General features: G+C 44.1%; 1 protein-coding gene across 1 annotated transcript in view; it reads left to right on the forward strand.

Annotated features, from left to right (window-relative positions):
• Positions 1–15,015, forward strand: part of Micu2 (mitochondrial calcium uptake 2) — a 71,240-nt gene extending 56,225 nt beyond the window's left edge. The window contains exons 7-12 of the mRNA XM_040740561.1: positions 1,269–1,334; positions 4,009–4,106; positions 7,631–7,802; positions 12,735–12,843; positions 13,220–13,377; positions 14,561–15,015. Of these exons, the coding sequence (XP_040596495.1) occupies positions 1,269–1,334; positions 4,009–4,106; positions 7,631–7,802; positions 12,735–12,843; positions 13,220–13,377; positions 14,561–14,665 (708 nt within the window). The 3' untranslated portion in view covers positions 14,666–15,015. The remainder of the gene's footprint in view (positions 1–1,268; positions 1,335–4,008; positions 4,107–7,630; positions 7,803–12,734; positions 12,844–13,219; positions 13,378–14,560) is intronic.
• The last annotated feature ends 7,496 nt before the right edge of the window (positions 15,016–22,511 follow it).

Here is a 22,511-nt window from a genome sequence, read left to right on the forward strand (position 1 = left end):
TGCAGCCGTGAATCACCAAGCACACGAATAAGCTGAATAGTGTTGTAGTCAGACAGTGCAGTGCAACTCAGCAGAGAATAGAAAGAAGCCACAGACAACCGCGCTGAAAGAAAAATGGTGCACACGGAACAACATGCAGTGCTCAGTTCCACTTGAACACTAGAGGAAGTTAACTTAGGGGGAAAAAACGGAATTGCCTCCATGGACATTAAGGAAGGACAGACTGACGATGGAGAGAAAAATTTTCAAGTGTGCGAGGCTAGGATCTGGGTTTTAATGGATGTAATTTTTTCTGAAACATTGTTCATACTAACCAAGCAGGAAGCACCAGGTGAGGTCTGCCTGAGGCGAGCATGAGTGCTGCTCCTCCCAGAGGCTGAGTGCTCCTTCCATGGTAGTCTGTTGCTCTTCTCTTTGTTGGATTATGTTCGTTTTTGCATGAAAGAAGCGAAGGTGTTGGGCAAAGGGAGGGACTGTACCATGGGGTTCTCAACGGCAGACATAGAATGTGAAACCTATGTCAAGCTTTCACTTGTTTCCCTGAAGTCAGAAGGGCATCCAGCACAGGGGAGGGAGGACTCCAGAGAACCCAGTAAAAGCCATTTACCTACCCAAATGTAGAAGGGGTGCCAAGCTTAGATTGACAATTTGTGGCTTAATGTTAGCAGTTTGTAAATTACTAACAAGTCACATTTTTTTAAAAAAGTCCTGATGATTTGTTTCCTAATTGATTCAAACCAGTTTGAGATTGTGTGTACATCTCATTTCTTTTTAATCCTTTTCTTTTAATTTGCTTTCCATATGAAGACTGGTACAAATGACTCTGAAAGGTAGGTAGGTTACTTAACATACTTGTTTTAAGAAACTGTTACAGTTTTATAATTTAAAAAATATAAGTATTTCAACATGTTACAAATGAATAAAAGGAAGAGTATATCTAGAAGAATGGCCTTGTATGTGGTATGTATCTGAAAGTGTGGCAGTAAACTATCAGTGGTGTAAGAAACATGCCTGAATGAAAATCACCCAAAGGAAGACGAGATAGAAAGCCTTGCAGACTGCAGAGCTCGCCTGTTGGAGGAGCTGCAGCTAGCTAAGCAGAGAACTGTGGCCTTGGTGGTCTCTCCACCTGCTTCCTCCCACAGTCCTGCATGGCCTTCAGGCAGCCACACACAACTAGACACCCCATAAGAGCTTAGCGCCTGTTTGCAGGCTACTTCAAAGCCCCTCTAGACAGACTTGTAAGTGTGTGTCTGTAATCTTTTCAGTTGCAGAAGATCCTAAGTAAGCAAGATGACTTCAAGACAGTGAAGATTAATGAGACCGAATCCCAGGTATGTAAGGAAACACTTCCAAATACACGGTGTTGGTGATAGCGGCCTTCTTCCCAGGCCATTGTCGGATTCATGAAGTACGTGTGTGCAAGCCGGGCGTTGGTGGCGCACGCCTTTAATCCCAGCACTGGGGAGGCAGAGACAGGCGGATCTCTGTGAGTTCGAGGCCAGCCTGGTCTACACAGCAAGTTCCAGGACAGGCTCCAAAACAATACAGAGAAACCCTGTCTCAAAAAACAAAAAACAAATAAAAAAATGTGTGCAGATCCACAGGGCTGTCCTGCCAGTCCGGGTCCCTGCCCTGGGCTGTGAGTGCTGTTCTATGTATGTCCAGGGTCTTTTTTTTTTTTTTTTTTTTTTTTTGCTTTGAGACAAAGTCTCACTCTGTAACTCAGTCTTGAACTTCTAGCATCCTCCATCAGCCTCCCTAGTGCAAGGGTTACAGGTGTGTTACAGCCACACGCCCAGTTTGATTTTTATTTTATTTTTATGTAGACAGTAGTATACTGTATATTCCTCCACATTTTCACATAGTATGTCTAAATACCACATTCTTAATTTGTGTGGGAGCAATATGCGTGTAAACAGCACAGGTGTCTGTCCTTGCCTGCCTTGTTTAGAACTCTCCCCTCTGCGCCTCCCGTCTCCACACAGGAGCCCTGGGATTACAAGCAGGTGCTATTGTGAGGATCTGAATTTGGGTCCTCACGCTTGTGTGATAAGTGCTTTACACATGGAGTTGTCACCATAGCTCAATATCTCATCTCATTGTGGCCTCAAAGTACATTGTTGTATGGCTGTAATATTTATGCTGTCATTCCCCTTTTGGGAAGTATTTAACATATATCCGTCTTTCATAGTTCATAAGGCTTCAAGGAATAATCCCAGGATTATACTGTTTTATAGGCATATGACTGAATCCTAGGGATAACTTACCACAAATTCAATTGCTGGATCAAAGAGTGTGACTCTTGATAAGGTTAGCAGACGTTGACAAATATTAACCAATCATCATATGGGACCTGACTTTTCATTTCCACCAGTGGTGTATAGCAATACATTTCAATCTTCTATTAATTATAACTCCATCTTGTGAAACTTTCTTAAACTTCTGAATCACTCAATCTTTAGAACATACCTATTTCAAAATGTGTAAGTTTTTAAAAATCACAGCCTCTACCAGGAGTACATTCATATCCCAACACTTGAGAGACAGAGGCAAACAGATCTCTGTGAGTTCAAGACCAGCCTGGGCTATACACAATGAGACCCCATCAAAAAAACAAAACTACCTCCCCTCCACTGACAGCACAGTGAAGCACTGTGTCTAGACCCACAGTAGGAGAGGGTTTAATACCGATGCCAAAGTTGTCTTTAGGAAGAAAAAGATTTTAATTAAGTAGTCTAGGCTGGGGAATTGCAGTTGGTAAAACATTTGCATTGGAAGCTCAAGGACATTAACTCAGTCCCCAGAACCCACGTAAAAGCTGTATTTGGTAGTGCATCCTGGTAATCCCAACACTGGGAAGGTGGACAGGAGAATCCTTTGGGTTCCCTGGCAAACTGATCTAACCTAACCTAGTTGGCGAGCTCTGGGCCTGTAAGAGATCTGATTTCCATATTCCTGAGGATGACACCTGGGGTTGTCCTCTGACCTACACACACACACACACACACACACACACACGTACACATGCACACATGCACGAATGCACGCACGCACACTGTTAAAATAGCAATAATTAAGAGCTGGGGAAATGGCTCTATGTCTAAAGCACTTGTGGGGAAGCATGAGAACTGAACTCGTGTACACTCTGGGTGGGTGGAGGGGCCACAGTGATCGCAGCTTTGCTGACACAGCTTCAGACAGCTCAGGGCCCACGCAGTTAGAGACCCTGCCTCAGCGCTGTGGAGAGTAATCCAAAGGAACTCCTGCATCAGCCTTGAGCCTCCGCACACATGCACCAGCGAATACACCTGGGCCCACACACTCACGTACACAAAGGCAGATATGTGTTGACACATAAATGAGAAATTCCTCGAAACAAAAAGGAAAGTTTAGAAATATGTGCTTAGCGCAAAGGATGCTTAAAATGTTAAAACAGTGCTGTACTCTTTGAATCCCAGAATCTAGGGCTGTGAGGTAGAATTGTGACTTCAAGGACAAATTGGGCTATGGTGAAATCCTTACCTCAAGAAAACAAAAAAGAGGGCCTTGACAGATAGCTCAGTAGTTAAGAGCATTGACTGCACTTCCAGAGGTCTGAGTTCAATTCCCAACACCCACATGGCAGCTCACAACTGTCTATAACTCTATGCCTGTGGGCTGCAGAGCCTTCTGGGTAGCAGCGTCCAAGCATGTCAAGGAGCAAAAGGGGGTTACTCCATTAGTTCAGCCTGTAATCCCAGCTGCACTGGATGAGGTCAAGGAGTGGACACTCTGGGCTCTTTCTAGGTTTTGACTTTTCCCCATGTAGTCTAATTTCATCTGTGTCCCTTCTGTTCCTAGTTTCTGCAGGGCTTTATCAGGAAACGGAGTAGGGGTAGGGGAGGAGTCCTGTGAGTCAGGGTAATAAGCGGGAGTGCCTGTCCTCTCCCTTCTTGCCCTACAGGACACACTAGTGCATGTTTCCCCAAGCTCCCACCCACAGGTTCCCTTTTGTCCTTTTTATAGGAACCAGCCGTGAAAGAGCCCGGAATTAACACGACCCTTCAAGTGCGTTTCTTTGGGAAAAGAGGAGAAAAGAAACTTCATTATAAAGAATTTCGAAGGTAAACATAAAATTTGGAAAATTTATGTGTAAAAAAATAAACTGACCAGACAGTGGGGACGTGTGCCTTTAATCCCAGCACTCAGGAGTCAGAGGCAGGCAAATCTCTGCTAGTTCAAGCCCACCCCGGTCTACAAAACAAGTTCCAGGACAGCCAGGACTACACAGAGAAACCCTGTCTCAAAATCCAAAAAAAAAAAAAAAAAAAAGAAAGAAAGAAAGAAAAAGAAAAAAATATACTCATTTCCTAGAACTGTGCGTAGACTGTGAAGCAGCCATTTTCAACTTCTAAGTCATGACCCCTTTGGCAAACCTCTATCTCCAAAAATGCTTACATTATGATTCATAGCAGTAGCAAAATTACAGTTATGAAGTATCAATGAATAAGGAGCTGTATTAAAGGAAGGTTGAGAACCACTGCTCTAGACCTAAATGCTATTTATGATTCTTTAAGGTATTTATTACTGAGAACCTATAAAACATAAAGTTACTTTTCTCAAAATATTCTAGCCTACTTTAAAAAATAATGTCTGATTTATAAAATTAATAGTTCTTTTTGGTTACTTGATACTGGCAACTAAGAAACATGCCCCTAGCATCACTTTGGGGGTTTTTGTTTTGTTTTGGTTTGGTTTATTGTTTTGGTTTTTTGAGACAGGGTTTCTTTGTGTGGACCTGGTTGTCACTCTGTAGACCAGGTTAGCTTTGAACTCATGGAGATCTGCCGGCCTCTGCCTCCCAAGTCCTGGGATTAAAGGTGTGGGCCACCACTGCCCAGCAATGTTTTTTCTTAACACAAAACAACCAGCCCAACTTAACATAAAAACAAAGCCATGCACTGTGTCCCTGAGTGCAGTTCTGCTGGGGCCGGAGTTACTGTGCGTTGACACTGTTCTGAGATGTGGGGACTCAGCTCTGGTCTGCACAGGCCTCTTCTACACAGGCCCACAGTAACTCTGTACTGTGAGAGCAGCCGGAACAGTACAGTAGGAAGCAGACAGAGCCATGTCTCAGATAAAGCTTTGTGCTGACATTGACTTTAAACAGTTCACTTAACTTCCCTGAGCTTGTTCTTCGTAAAATTGAACCAGTAATACTTACAGTACGTGGTTACTGTGGACCTTAGCACAGTGGAGCCCTGCTTACCTCTTCCCTGGGCCTCCCTGTAGCACTCTCTAACAGGTTCTAGAAAGCAGCAGATCAGAATACCAGAAACATACTGATCCAGAAGGCAGAGGGCCTGCACTTACTCAGCTCACTGCATTTCTGCTAAGAGTTGCCATGTGCTGTTGTATGTCAGGCTGTGTCTCAGACACTAATCCCCTTTACAAGCTATGTGGTAGACATGCACAATTGCACTAAGTGCTTCTGTCAATGAAGAGGTGATTACTCACTGGTTTTTCCCCAGGTGACAAGTTAGGAATAGATAAAAGGGAGACCCAAGTGAAGGTGTGTAGCCCATGAAGTTAAACACGTTCTCATGAATATTTATCGGATGGTTTTCTTTTAAAAGGCCCTTGGCTCCAGGCGGTGGTGGTGCACGCCTTTAATCCCAGCACCCAGGAGACAGAGGCAGGTGGATCTCTATGAGTTCGAGACCAGCCTGATCTACAAGAGCTAGTTCCAGGACAGCCTCTAAAGCCACAGAGAAACCCTGCCTCAAAAAAATAAAATAAAATAAAAGGCCCTTTGGCATTGCAGAGAAGCTGCGCTGTGAGAAGAGATATGTGTCCTTCCCTCTCATACGCGACACCAGTGAACAGAAGCTTCCTGTGGCCAGTGCCGTGCAGATGAGGCTTCACCTCTGCTTTCTCTCTTGTTCTCTGTCCGCTTGGTCACCAAATGCTACTAATTCCTTTCCCATGATCCCTTGGCTCCTCACTTCCCATGCTGCGGCAGCCCAGCACAGTTCCTGCTTCTTGCTCCGGTTCCTCCTTGCTCTTACCCTCCTTCCTCCTATTCAGACGATGAAAAGAACAGCACAAGTCTTGTCTCTGTTTGCTACACACTCATCTGCAAGAGAGCATTCTTTTAATAATCCCAGTGCAAATCAGTCGAGGGGCAGGGAGATGGCACAGTCAGTTAAGTGCTTGCTCTTTAAACACAAGGACCTGAGTTCATTTGCCAGCAGCCATATGAAAAACCAGACATGGCGGCACATGCCTGTCAACCCAGTACTGGAGAGGCAGAAACAGAAGGCTCCCTGGAACTTGCTGGCCAGCCAGATCCACCAAGTCAGCCATGACAGGCCCTGTCTCAAAACATAAGGCCAAAAAGTGATAGAGAAAGACACCAAGCTTCAATCCGTAGCCTTCACAAGCATCCAAACACATATGCACATTAACACACATACACCCATACATGCACACTAACACACACACACATGCATCCATACACACACAATCACACATATACCCCTACACACACACTAAAGCACATGTACACACTAACATCAAAAAAAGAATCATTGAACATTATCATAGTACATAGTACAATAAAATTCAGTAAAACAAAATGCAAGTGTATCAGTAATATCCCTGTCCATTAGTTCAATCCACAACCCAAAATGCATTCAGCTTTAGACAAAATTATGCTTTGACCCAGAAAGAAACATAGCATCAAAAATTTGTGTGTTCATCCATTCAGTAAATGTTGTAGGTAACAGTTGCTCATCACAGAGAGACATTTCTGCCCATCCCCCAACACACATGGAAGCTTACAGAAGGAATGCAAACCCTAAAGTAAGCTGTTAACAATGATGGTTTTCTCCCATACATATATCTTTTTTAATATCATGTATATATGTACTGTCCATTTTAAACTGTATTATGACACACACAAAAATAAAAATATATTTTAAAGGAGATTGCAATGCATGAAAACATAGGATGCTTATAATGGCTTTCACATTACTCAGGTAATAAGCCCTAGTACAACTTTTCTAGATTCTTGTTCAAGAAAGTAAAAGTTTAATCTCACAGCTATTGGTGTGACTTCGCTCAAAGTGCCATGCTGTTTTTATTTTTAAAAAGCCGTGTTGCATCTCATAGATTCACACTGTTGCCCCAAACCTGCAGATGGTTTCATGTAGACCTAAGCTCCTGGCTTGGGATACAAAGTCATTGTTTCTACATTGCTGTCCATTCATTAAGCTAAAAGGAATGTCCTCTCCTAAACATTACTTTTTCCACGTATTGACGCTCATACATTGGGAAAATGCTTTCCACAGGATCTTACTTTCTGTGGATCTATTAAGGCAACATTTGCATAGCTTTTACGCCTTCATGTTGATGACAGCTTGGGTTGCCAGGTGTAATCTGCACAGACATGCTGGACTGTTGGGCTTGGCCAGCTTCTCTGGCTGCTCTGTCCTCGCCCTGACACAGGCCTGAGGCTTCCTTCTGCTCACCTACAGGAGACCAGCCACTTGATGGGGCGGAGGGAGCTGCCTTGCAGTCAATCCCCTTAGGCTATCAAGGTGGAGTGCTACCAGCCGCTTATTCCAATTTGTGTTTTACTATTTAGATTTATGGAAAATTTACAAACAGAAGTTCAAGAAATGGAGTTCCTTCAGTTTTCTAAGGGTCTGAACTTCATGAGAAAGGAGGACTTTGCAGAGTGGCTCCTTTTCTTCACTAACACCGAGAATAAAGACATCTACTGGAAAAACGTGAGAGAAAAGCTGTCGGTAGGAGAGGTCAGTATGCCTTTCTCTTACAAGTGTGACAGAAATGAAACAAACTAGGAATTTCATATAACCAAGTAAAGTAGCTTCTGAATTAACCGAGACTGTGCTCCTGTTAGTGAAGCATGACACCAGTCAAGGACATTTTCGGAGTGCCTCACACAGAGGACAGACAGCAGCCGTGAGGCAAGGCTCTACCCACTGAAAATGAGCAAGGCTGTTTGTAGGGGAGGCCATGGGGTGTTGCTGTATACGTGGAATTTTTGACTATGTACCCAGTGAGTCCAACAGCCCACTTGAAAACCATTAGAAACAATATGAATTAAATGAAATGTCTGTAGTGTCATTAGCATACTAGAAGTAGCTACCTGTGTACACATTTTTTTGTTTTTGTTTTTATTTAAATTATTAAAAAATCTTGTTTTACATGCCAATCCCTGTTCCCTCTCCCTCCCCTCCTCCCCTGCCCACCACCGGCCCCCTATACCATCTCCTTTCTGCTCCCCAGGGAGGGTGAGGCCTTCCATGGGGGATCTTCAAAGTCTGTCATATCATTTGGAGCAGGGCCTAGGCCCTCCCCCATGTGTCTAGGCCTATGTACATATTTTAAGTGAGAAAATGTGGTATGTGTGAGATACAAAGTGGTAAAATCGCCAAACTCACAATCATGGTGTTTGTACATGTCTGAGTTACTTTCTGTTGCTGTGATAAAACCATGACTAAGACCACTTACAAAAGAAAACATTTAACTTGGGCTTACGGTTTCAGAGTTAGAGTCCGTGGTGGCAAAGCAAAGGCATGGTGGCAGGGACAGCTGAGAGCTCACATCTTAATCCACAAGTTGGAGGCAGAGAGAGAGAGACACTGGGAATGACACAAGTCTTTGGAGACCTCAAAGTGTGACACACTTCTTTCAACAGGGCCACACCTCCTGCTCTTGTCACACAGCTCTCCCAGCTGAGGACCAGGTGATCAATCATATGAACTGTGGCCATGGGTGCCCTCCTCGTTAACCTGCATGCCATAGGGAGATTTTAAGGAATTGTTTTTGTTTTGAATTGGTGCCTTGCCATATTGCTCCGGCTGATCTTAAACTCAGAAGCTCAAATGATCTTTCTCCTCAGCTTCCCAAGAAATTAGGACAGCAGGCACATATCACTGCAATATTTTTTCTTTGTAACTTTATGTAACCAAAATGCTTTTGGAGTAAACAAGCGTTTTTATATAAGGTCTTAAAAACTATTTCTGTTTTTTAAATTATGAACCCCTTTCTCTTTAATGTGTGTCCATGTGTGTATGAGTGTGTATATGTGAATCACATGTGTGCAAATGCTCACAGAGGCCAGAAGAAGGTGTCAGATCCTCTGGAACTGGAATTACAGGAGGTTGCAACCCACTCTGTGTAGGTGTTGGGAATGGAATTCCAGTCCTATGCAAGAGCAGCAAATATTAGTAACTACTAGGCCATCTCTCCAGCCTTTAAAAGCTATTTCTAACAAAAGAGAAAAGATAAAATATGAGTGATCCAGCCAGGCATGGTGGCACACGCCTTTAGTCCCAGCACTTGGGAGGCAGAGGCAGGTGGATCTCCGTGAGTTCCAGGCCAGCCTGGTCTACAAATTGAGTTTCGGGAAAGCCAGGATTACACAGAAAAACCCTGTCATTAAAAAGAAAAAGAATATATGAGTAATATTACACACACACACACACACACACACACACACAGTGTTGTCCAGTCAGGCCTTGAATTTGTAATTCTCCTGCCGCAGCTTCCTGTGGGCCACCAGGCCCAGACAGGCAATACTATTGATAATTGAAATGGACATAAATCATTACAAATGGATTTAATTTTTAAAATTAAGAAATAGTGGTGAATGCTGTCAGTCCCAGCACTCTGGAGACTGAGGCAGGTGGATCTTCAGTTTGAGGCCAGCCTGGTTTACAAGTGAGAAGAGAAACCCTGTCTCAAAAAAAAAATTGAAAATTTTAAAAAAAGGAAAGAAATGTTTACAACCCTGATTAGATACAAAGGAAACATCTAATATTAGAGATTCCCCCAGTACTAAATAGGAAACTCAGATGTTTTACATATAAATGTTCCTTCTGGGCTGTGTCAGGTTGACAGCTGAAGTTAATTAGCACATAATGGAATCTTTTAAAATTCATGACTCTCGAACACTTAGAAGGATCTGAGACTTATCTATTTGCATGAAAACTTTAAAGATCAATCTGTCAACTACTATAAAGTATCTGAAATTTTACATTTCCAGATTACCCTGCACAGTTTAAGGGATGCTTACAGAAGATACAAGACTATTGGGTCAGAGAGAAAAAAGAAAAAAGAACTATTACTCATAGCAAGAGCGTGAGCATCCTGTTTGTGCTAGTTTCCCCTTGCCACCCAAGGCCACAGCAGTGTTTCTGAGAGTCACTGAGGAAAGCTACTGTGTGAGAGGTCACACACAGCCTAACAAACCAGTCCTCCAGAAGAGGCAGGAAGACAGGTTCCCTGACCTTCACTGCAGAGGGAGGGCAGTGAACGAAGTAGTCTCTGTCTGAGGAAAACACTGAGTATTGAGGGTGCCTGTGGGTGGGGCCACCCCTGGGCTGTAAGGAAACAGACTGAGCAAGCCATGAGGAGCAAGCCAGTAAGCAGCACCCTCCATGACCTCTGCATCATCAGCTCCTGCCTCCAGGTTCCTACCCCGCCTGAGTTCCTGTCCTGACTCCTTTGGTGATGAACAGTGATGTGGAAGCGTAAGGCAAACAAACCCTCTCCTCTCCTAGTTGCTTTGATCATGGTGTCTTATCACAGCAATGGTGACCCTCACCAGAACAGGACATAAAGGTTCAAGAAGAGAAATCACACACAAGCAGTGTAAAGCCTCGTTTTGAGCATGTATCGGTTGGTTCAGGTAGGAATGAGATGCCATTTCCACCAGTAGAAAAGGTCCTGAGTTCACTCCCCAGTGGCTGCACTCCATGCCTGTCTTAAGGTCATGATAGGATATACAGAGAATTGTTGCTTTTCCACAACTGTGATGACAAGTTAACTGAAAACAAAACAAAACAAAACAAAAAAAGCAGAGTGCAGAAATGCATGAAAAGTCTGTTACTGAGTCAGACAGACACTTTGTGTTGTGTGGGGTACACAGCCAAGTTTGTATGAGCTGTGTGCTTCTAGAAGCATACAGGTACTGTCAGTGCCTTTGCAATGAGGTCAGAAGAGGATTGGAGAAGGAAGGAAGGCAGGCAGGCAGGCAGGCAGGCTTGGCATCCTTCACACTGCTGGCCTTTTTTCCCTTGGTCTTATATTCTTTACAGTTTTTATGTTGGGACCAGAGAGACCACTAACTGCTCTTGTAGAGGGCCAAGTTTGATCTTAGCACCCACATGGTGGCTCACAACTGTCTATACCTCCATCCAGGGGATCTGGTGCCTTCTTCTGGCCCCCATGGACATGAGGCATGCAAGTGGTGCACAGACAGCGCCCATACGCATAACAGAAATAATAATTTTTTTAATTTGTTTCAGTTTTTACAAATGAAACTTCGTGCCACAAAGGCCCACAAAGGCTGGAAGCAGTAAGACTTGAGTAGACCACATGTGGACAGAGGGCAGGTCCTAAAAGGCCCTGCAGAGATAAGATCAGGAAGATGTTCTTTCAGATTAAGAGCTTCCACACTGTGGCTCTGCTGGTGTGTACCTGTAACCCAGCTACTCTGGAGGTCGAGGCAAGAGTGATATCAAGTGTGAGACCAATCCACGCAGCATCGATTGAAGGAGGAGAATTTTTTTCTCTGATTTCTTTTATTTAAATTTAAGATTTATTTACCTTATGTATGAGTGCTCCATCTGCGTGTATGACTTTATGCCAGAAGAGGGCATAGATGGTTGTGAGCCACCACGTGGGTGCTGGGAATCATCTAACTCAGATCCTGTGAAAGAGCAGCCAGTGCTCTTAACTGCTGAGCCATATCTTCTGCTCCCTCTCCAATCTCTTTTTACTGGAAAAGGTAGCTTTTTTAATTTAGGTTTTATTTGTACATAGATACTGAAATCGGAAAGACCAGGGTTCGTATCTCAATTGTTCTACTCCATAGACCTTGAGCTAAGGAACCTAAGAGTGGCCTACCTGAGATTTAGGCTAAGATCATACTCATCATAGATGGTGGAGCTAAAGTTTCAGCATAGACTGCCTTGCTCAGTGTCCTGTACACTGGTTAAGTCGAGTGGCCCACTGAACAGGTGTCAGTCTCCTTGGCCATAGTCACCAAGTACAGAAACCTGTCTTCTCTCTGTTCTCTTTTGTTTTGTTTTGGTTTTGGTCTTTGGTTTTTTTTGTTTTTTTCGAGACAGGATTTCTTTGTATTGTTTTGGAGGCTGTCCTGTAGACCAGGCTGGCCTCGAACTTAGGGAGATCCACCTGCCTCTGCCTCCCAAGTGCTGGGACTAAAGGCATGTGCCACCATGCCTGGCTGGATCACTCATATTTTATCTTTTCTCTTTTGTTAGAAATAGCTTTTAAAGGCTGGAGAGTGCTGGGATTAAAGGTGTGCGCCACCAACGCTCGGCTCTCTCTGTTATGGAAATGTGAAATCGAAGATCAAAGTGTCAGCAAGGCTGGGTTTAAACTGCTTTTTGGTGAAATTTCTCTCAGCTTCCACACAGTGTCCTCTGTGTCCTTCTATGGCTTCAAAGAGAGTAAGGAAGGAAACTAGGACTGGTCCAGGAGTACCCAGTCCCCACAGCCTCGTGGTAGCCTTTATTCTTGTGGCTCTTCTGCAGCTCTAGAATCTAGTATTCTAATCTTTTTCTGTGCCTTTAATGTTTTATCACCTTGCTTAGAGAGATCCAAGTTCATAACTTTAGGAGACTTAACATCAATAAGATTTTGTTGAATATACAAAGTTGTAATTTGAAAAAAATCTTTATTTTTATTAGAGCATTAGTTTGGATGAGTTCAAATCATTTTGCCATTTTACAACGCATTTGGAAGACTTTGCTATCGCCATGCAAATGTTTAGCTTAGCTCATCGCCCCGTGAGACTGGGTAAGATATGGATCACTTAATTTTTATTGTCTGTAAGTAGTTTCACTATTCAGTAGATGATACCGATAAGGGGATGATTAACAGTAAAATAATACATCGTGGTTATTCTCGATTCATAGCTCCAGCATACTTACTCAAGAGTTACTTTATTTGCTTTTATTTTCTTATTCTCAAGAAGGTGGGAGAAGCAAGATTGAATATGTTACTGGGAGCCTTGATTAACTTGAAATGGCATGCTTTACTCTTGACATTTCTCAGCCAGATGCATGGCTTGACTACACTTGTGATTTGAATACTCTTCTCAAATAATGGGATATGCATTACATCCACTTACTGATTTACGAGGTGATCAACAGTTTCTTGTTTTGCTCTCCAGCGGAATTTAAGAGAGCTGTGAAAGTAGCGACTGGACAGGAGCTCTCAAACAATATTTTGGACACTGTCTTCAAGATCTTTGACTTGGATGGTGACGAATGCCTCAGCCATGGAGAGTTTCTAGGAGTATTGAAAAACAGGATGCATCGAGGTTTATGGGTAACAGATTTTTAGTTTGTTTATTTTTGTTTTTTTTTAAACCCGTGTTTTTACTTGTTAGAGACAATGGAATTAAACCTAGAATTTAGGGCAAATGAAATATGTTAAGTGGAACCTTAATCATTTATACAGAAACTATAAACTACAACCAAAACACTGAACTGTCTTTTACAAAAAATAATATTTAGAATTTTCTTTGCTTTAAAAAAAAAACTGAGTCGGGGGAGATGGTTCAATTAGTAAGAACCTGAGCTGGGTCCCCAGAGCCCATATAAATACCAGACACAGTGGCATGTACTTACAGTCTCACTTCTTAGGGAGACGGAAATAGGCAGGTCTCTGTGTTTTGCCAGCCAGCTAGACTAACCTACTTCTTGAGCTTCAGGCCAGTGAATGACACCCAAGGCTGTCCTTGGACCTCTGTCATTGTATGTTTTCACACACAAATGCACATATACTTGGACAAAAATGCACATACACACACTTGTATGTTTGAATGTACACACACACACAAATCTGAATCTAATAGGAAACCACTGTTCAGAAATCACAGCCTAGGTAGGATCTAGCCTTGAGTCTCACTTTGGAACTGACCTCAGACTCATTAGACATCTCTAGGTTCAAATCCTGCAATGTCGTGTATTAAGTGATGAATCTTGAAAAGCCACTTAGTTTTTCTGTCCCTCAGATACCCTATCTATATAACTAAGAAAACTAATAGATTTACCAACAATAGCTATACTGGGAAGTAAATATAAAGCATGCAGAACTCTCAGTTCCTGATATAACTACTCATACTCACATGCTGGGGTTTGCATTAGCATCTTCTAGAAGTATTCTCATAACAAAAATTTTGCATCAGAATAACTTGAGTCTAAAGCATCACCACATACAGTAAGTAGTTAGAAAAAGAGCCAGGAAAAGGTGATAACCAAGAATTAATGCTTGTGTTCATAATGTAGGATGATTATTCATTTACAACTTAGAAAAGAGATCCCGATTCCCACAGCACATATAATCTGGGGGAAATTAATAAATATGGCTTTCATTACATGCATTTGGCAGCATAGCTCACCGTCAGCTTTCTTTAGAGATGTGGGGGAAGGCGGTAAGCAGGACCGTGAGACATGAGACTATGCCTAGCCTGACTCCAGTGACGACTGATCTTTCTCTCGGGTCACAGGTGCCGCAGCAGCAGAGTGTGCAAGAATACTGGAAATGCGTGAAGAAGGAAAGCATTAAGGGAGTCAAGGAGGCCTGGAAACAAGCTGGAAAGGGCCCTTTTTAAGGAAGAGATGGGTAGTGATTTCATTGCTTGTGGTGCCAGAATTTGTGACAGCCTTTCAAAGAATTAGCTGTTTTTCTCTAAGTCTTCATTGAGTTGCTTTATAATGTAAAGATGCCATGTACTCATTTTCTAAGATAGGAATGGGGGAGGGGACAGAGGAGGGGAGATAAGTGTGTGCCACGTGGAAGGCAGAGGCCAGCCTGGGAACCAGCTCTCTCCTACTGTGGGAGCCCCAGAGGCTGAGCTGGGGTCATGAGCTTTGGTGTCAAGTGCCTTTCCTTGACAAGCCATCCCTCCAGCTCTGACTCAGTAATCTCTTGGTGAATTTTCATTAAAGAATATAATCAAAAGAACAGAAGTGTTCCTTTTCAAACACATACACTGTGTTGTCAGAGGCCTGTATGCAAAGTGACACTCTGGTAAGCTGGAGGCCGAGACTGTCACCGAGCTCCTGGGCATGAGAATGTGAAATGCTTTCTAGAAGGCTAAACAAGTGCCACCAGGGAATGGGAGTTAATTCTCAAGACAGATGCCAGAAGCTGTCTGTGACTTCCGGGGAGTAAATGCAGTTAAACACCTGCTCCAGTTTTTCTGTACCGTACCCAACCTTTGTGACTATACCCTGCCTTGAAAACAACATGTGAGTGACAGTGCCTTGTCTGGAAGCAGGATAAAGTATTTACATTGATACAAGAAAAACAGGCTTTGAGATATAAATACAGTACCCTCTCCCAAACACATAGGTATGGGGGCTCAGCCTGCATAGGACATAGCTGAGTACCACACTTTCCTAGCAATACACACACAAACGATCATAATAAGATCAAGGTCTCATAGGTAAGACATACTGGGCTGTGGGAAGCATTCAAGGTGACACTATAAAGTAGTTGGCAATAAAATAGATATGAAATATGCCAGGCAGTGGTGGTGCATGTCTTTCATCCCAGCACTAGGGAGGCAGAGACAGGCTAGTCTCTGTGAGTTTGAGGTTAGCCTGGTATATAGAGGAAGTTCCAGGACAGACTCCAAAGCTACACAGAGAAACCCTGTCTTGAAAAACAAAACTTAATTAATTAATCAATTAATAAGTAATGATGTTGTTTGGGGAGATGTATGTATATGTTTATGTGTGTACAGGTGGGTATGTGTGTGTATGTGGAAGCCCCCGCTCCTATAAGTAACCCCTCACCCATGTTCCTGAAATAACCCCAATAAACTCAGTTCACCAAGCTAGACTTGGATGATACTATTACTTTGGTCTGTTGTGTTCTTTCAAGGTTTCCTTTATTTTAGTGTGCAAGTGTTTTACCTACACTGTGTGCACCTTGTGTGTACTTGGGGATGTTGTGAACTACCATGTGGGTGCTGAGAACCAAAACCCAGGTCCTTTGCAAGAACACAAGGGCTTTAACTTTTTGGGCCATCTGTCCCTGTCTTTATCTAGTGAACGAATTTCTCCGTCTCACCAAAAACAGTGTCACCACAAAATAAAAAATCACAAAACGTCTGGGGATTTTTGTGAGCTTGTTGCAGTTTGACGCCTGGGTTGTTTTGAGACAGGGTCTTACTGTGTGACCCTTCCTGTCCTAGACCTTGATATGTAGTCCAGATGTCCCTGAATTCAAAGATCCACCTACCTCTTCCTCCTTCCTAGTGGGACTAAAGGATATGACAATTATGTGCCTCAATACCAAAAGATTGTACACACCTACAATTCCAGTGGACTATAGTAGAGCCGCCTCACAGACATGAATGAATGATTTCAACAAGGCACCAGAACCTTAAGTAAAATAAAGGACTTGTTTTTCAACAAAATGTTAGGGAAACTGCATATCCACAAATTCCTTTCTTCCAAATTCCCATGACCGCTCATTGAGCTCTGAATGCTGAATTGTTTTCTATCTCAGAATGCCAAATTCCTTCCATAGTCTTCCCAGAAACAGCATGGTCAGGTCTATCAGAGCGATCCCCCATGATCCCAGTATCAATTTTTGTTCTAGTTTGTTTTCTGTTGCCATGACAAATCACATGACTAAAGTCAGCTTGGGGAGGAACACGCTTATTTCAGCTCACATCTCGTAATGACAGTCCATGAAGGAAGTTAGGAGCCAGTGCAGTGGCCATGGAGGAGGGCTGCTTACCCAGTCGCCCCTCATGGCTTCCTTGGTCTGCTTTCTTAGCCCACAGGTTTGCCCACAGACCAGTCTTCTGACAGCCTTTTCTCAACTGAGTTTCCCTCTTCTCAGATAACCCTAGCTTGTGTCAAGTTGACAAAAACAAAACAAATAAACAAAAACCAGACTGACAGTGGTGGCGCACGCCTTTAATCCCAGCACTCGGGAGGCAGAGGCAGGCAGATCTCTGTGAGTTCGAGACCAGCCTGGTCTACAGAGCAAGTTCCAAGACAGCCTCCAAAGCTACAGAGACCCTATTGGGGGTGGGGGGCACACTCCTAGGAATTCAAATAAACACTTGGAAACCCCACTAAATGTGTACTTGAAAGCAGAGGATGTGAGTTATATCTTTTTTTGTTTTTATTTATTTTTCAGTTTAAATTTAGATAAGAAACAAGGTTGCTTCACAAGTCAGTTCCAGGTCCCTCTCCCTTTCCCTCCCCTACTCCCGTGCCCTCTCCCCAATCCCCCCATTATCCCCTCATTTTCCCAGGGAGGGTGAGGCCCTCCATGGAGGTGTCCATAGTCTGTCATTTCACACAGGGCAGAGCCTAGACCCTCCCCCAAGAGTTCAGGGTGAGAGTGCACCTCACATTGTTGGATGGGAGTCCAAAGTCCATTTGTATACTCAGGATGGGTACTGATCTACTGCCCAAGGCTCAATAGATTACCTAGGCCTCCTCACTGACACCCACTGACATCAGGGAGTCTTGATCAGTCCCATGCTGGATTCCCAGGCTGATGCCTGGGATTCAAGAGTTAACCTTTGTCAGGTCAGCTGTTTCTGGGGGTTAAATATCTTAATACAGCTGTTTTTTGTTTAAATAAGATTAATCAATAGATTGGAGGAAGTGATTGGAAATAGCAAGAAGAAACAGAGGATTAACATTGGAATTGGAATTCTCATCCTTATCTTCCTAATTTCCTCCCCACAGCCACCTCCCCACAACAACAACAAAAAACTAAATGACACCCATTGTGGGAGGTGGCACACACACGTCACGTGACACGCATGTGGAGGAAGGAGGTCAGAAGACCCCTTGAAGAAGTCTGTCCTTCCACCATGTGGGACCCAGGGATCAAACTCACATCCTCAGTCTTGTCAGCAGCTACTTTCTGTCCATCCTGAGCCATCTTGCTGACCCCCAGCACCATCTTTAACAGATATTTTTAATAGATTTTTATTTATTATATATACAGTATTCTGCCTGAATGTATGGTTGGACACCAGAAGAGAGCGCCATATCTCATTACAGATGGTTGTGAGCCAACATGTGGTTGCTGGCAATTGAACTCAGGTCCTCTGGAAGAGCTGCCAGTGCTCTTAACCTCTGAGCCATCTCTCCAGCCCCTTTAAAAGATATTTATAATGTTCATTTATTACTCAGATATCTACCCCAGTAATAAATGCCTGCAGTAATCAACTTGTAGAAAGAGAAAGGTCTTCTGACTCATGGGTTAGAGTTTCCAGTCCATGACCAGGTATAGAACCACTGCTCGCAGGCTTCTATTGTGGGTCCAAGTGGCAATGATGAGAAGAGCATGGTGAGAAGGACACTTATCTCTTAGCCAGAAAGAGGAAGCAACAAAGGTCCCTCATTCCCCTAAAGGACATGTAACCAGGAGTTCAGAAACAGCTTTATTAAAAGAGTGTCTCCAAATAAATTTACATTTCTGGAACACCCTTGAGTCAATGGCCTCTAGAATATCTAAAAATCCAGCAGAGAACAAGCGAAGAGGTTGGGCACAGTTGGGTGCTCCTGTAATCCCAGCTATTTGGGAGGCTAAGGAAGGAATCACTGCAGTTCAAGGTTTGAGGCAAACCCGGGCAACAGGGAGAAGGTATGTCGGTATGTTGGAGGAGGGGAGGGGGAAGGAGAGGAGCAGGGATGAAGGGGATAGAAACAGAGGGAGGAGGGGAAAATGAGGGGAGGGGGAAGAAGAAAGAGGAGTGGAAGGAGGGGAGAAGAGAGTTAACATCAGCTGATAAGTCCATTCACAGTGAGAGGTGAGGTCACACTGATTGAATCTGGTCCCCAAGACAGCTGTGTGCTCATTAGTAAGCAGAGCACAAATTAAGACAAGATACCAGTCCACACTTATCAGATTGACACATATTAGAAATGCGATCCTACAAAGGTTAGCATGGGCTCTGGAGAAGATCTCTCTCTGTGCCTGCTGGCTACAGGCAGCCTTCAGGAAACCTAGACTGAGCCTGCCTCCTCGACAGATGCCCCCAGAGAAGCAGGGTGGCTCCAAAGGCCTTCCCGTCAGGACTGCCTACCGCTGTCCACCTCTAAGGAAATGATAGAAAGAGTCAAGTAAGACAGTGCTTGGCTGGAACCGTGGCCTGAAACAGCGGGGCTATGTGACCAGTACAATCAGCTTAGGACATGGGAGTGAGACCAAAGCAACCACAATGTTTGTAAGTTAGAAAAATGGCCGGGCATTGGTGGCGCATGCCTTGAATCCCAGCACTCAGGAGGCAGAGGCAGGCAGAGCTCTGTGAGTTTGAGACCAGCCTGGTCTACAAGAGCGAGTTCCAGGACAGTCTCCAAAGCTACAGAGAAACCTTGTCTTGAAAAAAAGAAAGAAAAAGAAAAAGAAAGAAAGAAATTAGAGCCATTGTGATGGCCCAACAGATAAAGGTGCTTGCCACCAAGCCTGACAATCTGTTTGATCCCTAGGACCCACCTGGTGGGAGGATAGAATGGATTCTCACAAGTTGTTCTCTGACCTCCACACGCATGCTCACTATGGCATGTGGGTGCCACAAATATATTTGTACAAAAAGTGAGTGAATGGGGTGGGGTGGAGCTCAGCCCAGTCTCTGGCCCTGCATCACCTGAGAGTGTGAAAATGTAGTTTCTGTCTGATGACACTGTCCAATCGGAATGTAATTCCCCAACACAGCAGCAGGTCCCTGCTTGTACTCACTGCTGGGTCTCTGAAACCTCAAACCACTCGTGGCACATAGTAGGGGCTTTGTAGACTGCAGATAAGCACACATCTGGGTGGAGAGAGCAGCCCTGGACAGACGAAGCACTTAACTTCAGGAATCACATGTTCAAAGCTCAGTTTGATTTTTGCAGCCCAACACTGCAAAATAAAATAAATTGTAACTCTTTTAAAAATTCAGGGTGACAGGTATGATGGTGCACGCCTTAAATCCCAGTACAGGGGAGGCAGAGGCAGGAGGATCTCTTTGAATTCAAGGCCATCCTGGTCTACATAGAGAGCTGCAGGACAGCCAGGACTGCATGAAGACACCTTGTTTCAAAAATGAATAAAGGTTCAGGGGCCTATGTGATGGGTCAGTGGCTAACAGCACTTGCTGCCACGGTTGATAACCTGAGTTCAATCCTCAGGACCCACATGTTGGAAAGAAAACTTGACTCTCAAAAGTTACCTTGTAACCTCCAGATGGCTCTCCCACCCCCCATCCCCCCCACACAAAATAAACTAAAACATTTTTAATTAAAATTATTTTTTTTATTTAGGCACATTAAGAATCATAGAAAGGGGCTGGAGAGATGGCTCAGCCATTAAAGGCCAGGCTCACGACCAAAATTATGAGAATCATCGTAAGAAGAAATGCATATTCTCAAAATGTGGCGTGCAATTCACAGGGCAGCTACTTGAGTGCCGTAGAGTAACTGAAGCAGAAAGAAAAAAGTGTTGACACGGATCGATTGCAGTATCTCCACAGTCCTTTCGAACAAAAAGAATTCAATACAAAAGTTCCACAAGATGGCACCCTTGCATTCCAAAAGCACACTCCCACACGGGACTGCGAGCACAGGGTCTCTCAAAGGCCGCCTGAAAGGAAACAGTGCAGGCCTGTGGACTGTGGGGACTGGCGAGTGCTTACCAGCTCTCAGAAGAACAAGCGAGCGCCTCATCCCTGCCTGGGCCTGGGTTTGAAGAGGAAGGAAATGCACCTTGGCCTTGGGGTGAAGTGACTTCCTCAGTGTCACCACCCCCAAAGCTGGACTGCACACTGTCCCGTGAGCCTGCTGGGGGCTCACCTTTGTTTGGGGAGGGTTCTGTCCTCCTCCCAGGAGAGTGAAATGAGAGAACACTTGCTTATAACACTCAGGGTTGCACAATATTTGTGAGAACTATTTGATGTTGAAACAAAGAGTAAGGCCCAGAAAAATAAAAACTGAATATGTTCTCCTCAACTATGGAATGAGTCATAACTGTGTGAACTAGCCCCAACTACCATAGTTTATGGTCCGAAGAAAAGGAAAAGATCGTTCATTGCAGCATCGTTCAGATCATAACATTTGGAAATCACCGGACTATCCAGCACCGTGAACGTGAAAATGGGTACGTGGATTAAACGATTGAATTCTAGGCAGCCGTTTAAAGCGTGAGTGGATAAACTTAAGTTGCAGGATCCTGCTAATGGCAAAGCTATTGTGTCTCATTCTTTTTCCAAGCACACGGTGATGCCAGGCAGTGATGGGAGGCGCTGGTTCCCTTCACCTGCTGCCAGCACCCTGGGCTGGGCCCACCGTGAGCAGCACAAGGGAGCTGGAGTCGGAAAACAAGGCCTCTGATGCATCTGCTCTGGAGCGTTGGGTACCAGGCTCCGGCTGCCCTTTTTTTTTTTTTTTTTTTTGGCGCCTAGAACTAGCTTCATTGTGTGTCCTTTCCCCTTTCCCCACCCCCTCAGACGCCAGCTCCTGCCTCCAATGCCGCATCCTTCCCTGAGCAGACAGGACTGTTCTTCAAGCTTCTAGATTGCAACAGCTCCAACTTCTTGCCCTGTGCCCAGGCCCTGAACATGATAGCTATTTCCAACAGGGATTTTCTCTGTGTCACTCAGGGTTCTCTTTGATTAAAATTCTCTAATATCTATATTAAATACTCTGTTTTTAAAAATCAAATTTTCTTTTCTTTTCTTTTTTCTTTTTTTTTGGTTTTTTGAGACAGGGTATCTCTGTATTGTTTCGGAGGCTGTCCTGGAACTCACTCTGTAGACCAGGCTGGCCTGGAACTCACAGAAATCCGCCTGCCTCTGCCTCCCGAGTGCTGGGGCTAAAGATGTGCACCACCAACGCCCAGCTCGAGTTCATGACCATCATGCTGGGAAGCGTGGCGGCAGGCGGACAGGCATGCCCTGGGGCAGTAGCAGGTAACTCACATCTTGAGACACAACCACGAAGAAGGGAGAGAAAACCTCAAAGCCACACCTTAGTGGTACACCTCCTTCAACAAGGCAAATTCCTAATCATTCCCAGACAGGTGCACCAACTAGAGATGAGGCATTCAAACATATGAGCCTTTCGTTCTCATTCAAACCGCCAAAGAACAAAGGTCAAAGTTCATTTCCTTCCTCTTCTAATACAGCCCGGGAAGCAGGTGCTGGACCCTGACATGGTAAACACTCACCAAAGCAAAGCAGCCCAAAGTCACTACAGTGTTTCTTTCAGGTGGCCTTTGAAATGTCTGTGCCCTGCTGTGAATTCTGTGCGAAGTATTTTTATTTTGTTTCTGTTTGCTTTTTGAGACAAGGTGTCACTATATAGCTCTGACTGTCCTGAAACTCATTCTGTAGACCAGGATGGTCTGGAATTTGTAGATATCTGCCAGCCTCTGACGCCTGTGTACTGGGATTAAATGTGTCTGCCACCATGCTCAGCTACTTATTACTTACTAAACTT

Source organism: Mesocricetus auratus, unplaced genomic scaffold, assembly GCF_017639785.1.
Source record: "Mesocricetus auratus isolate SY011 unplaced genomic scaffold, BCM_Maur_2.0 Super-Scaffold_100707, whole genome shotgun sequence".
Lineage (NCBI taxonomy): Eukaryota > Metazoa > Chordata > Mammalia > Rodentia > Cricetidae > Mesocricetus > Mesocricetus auratus.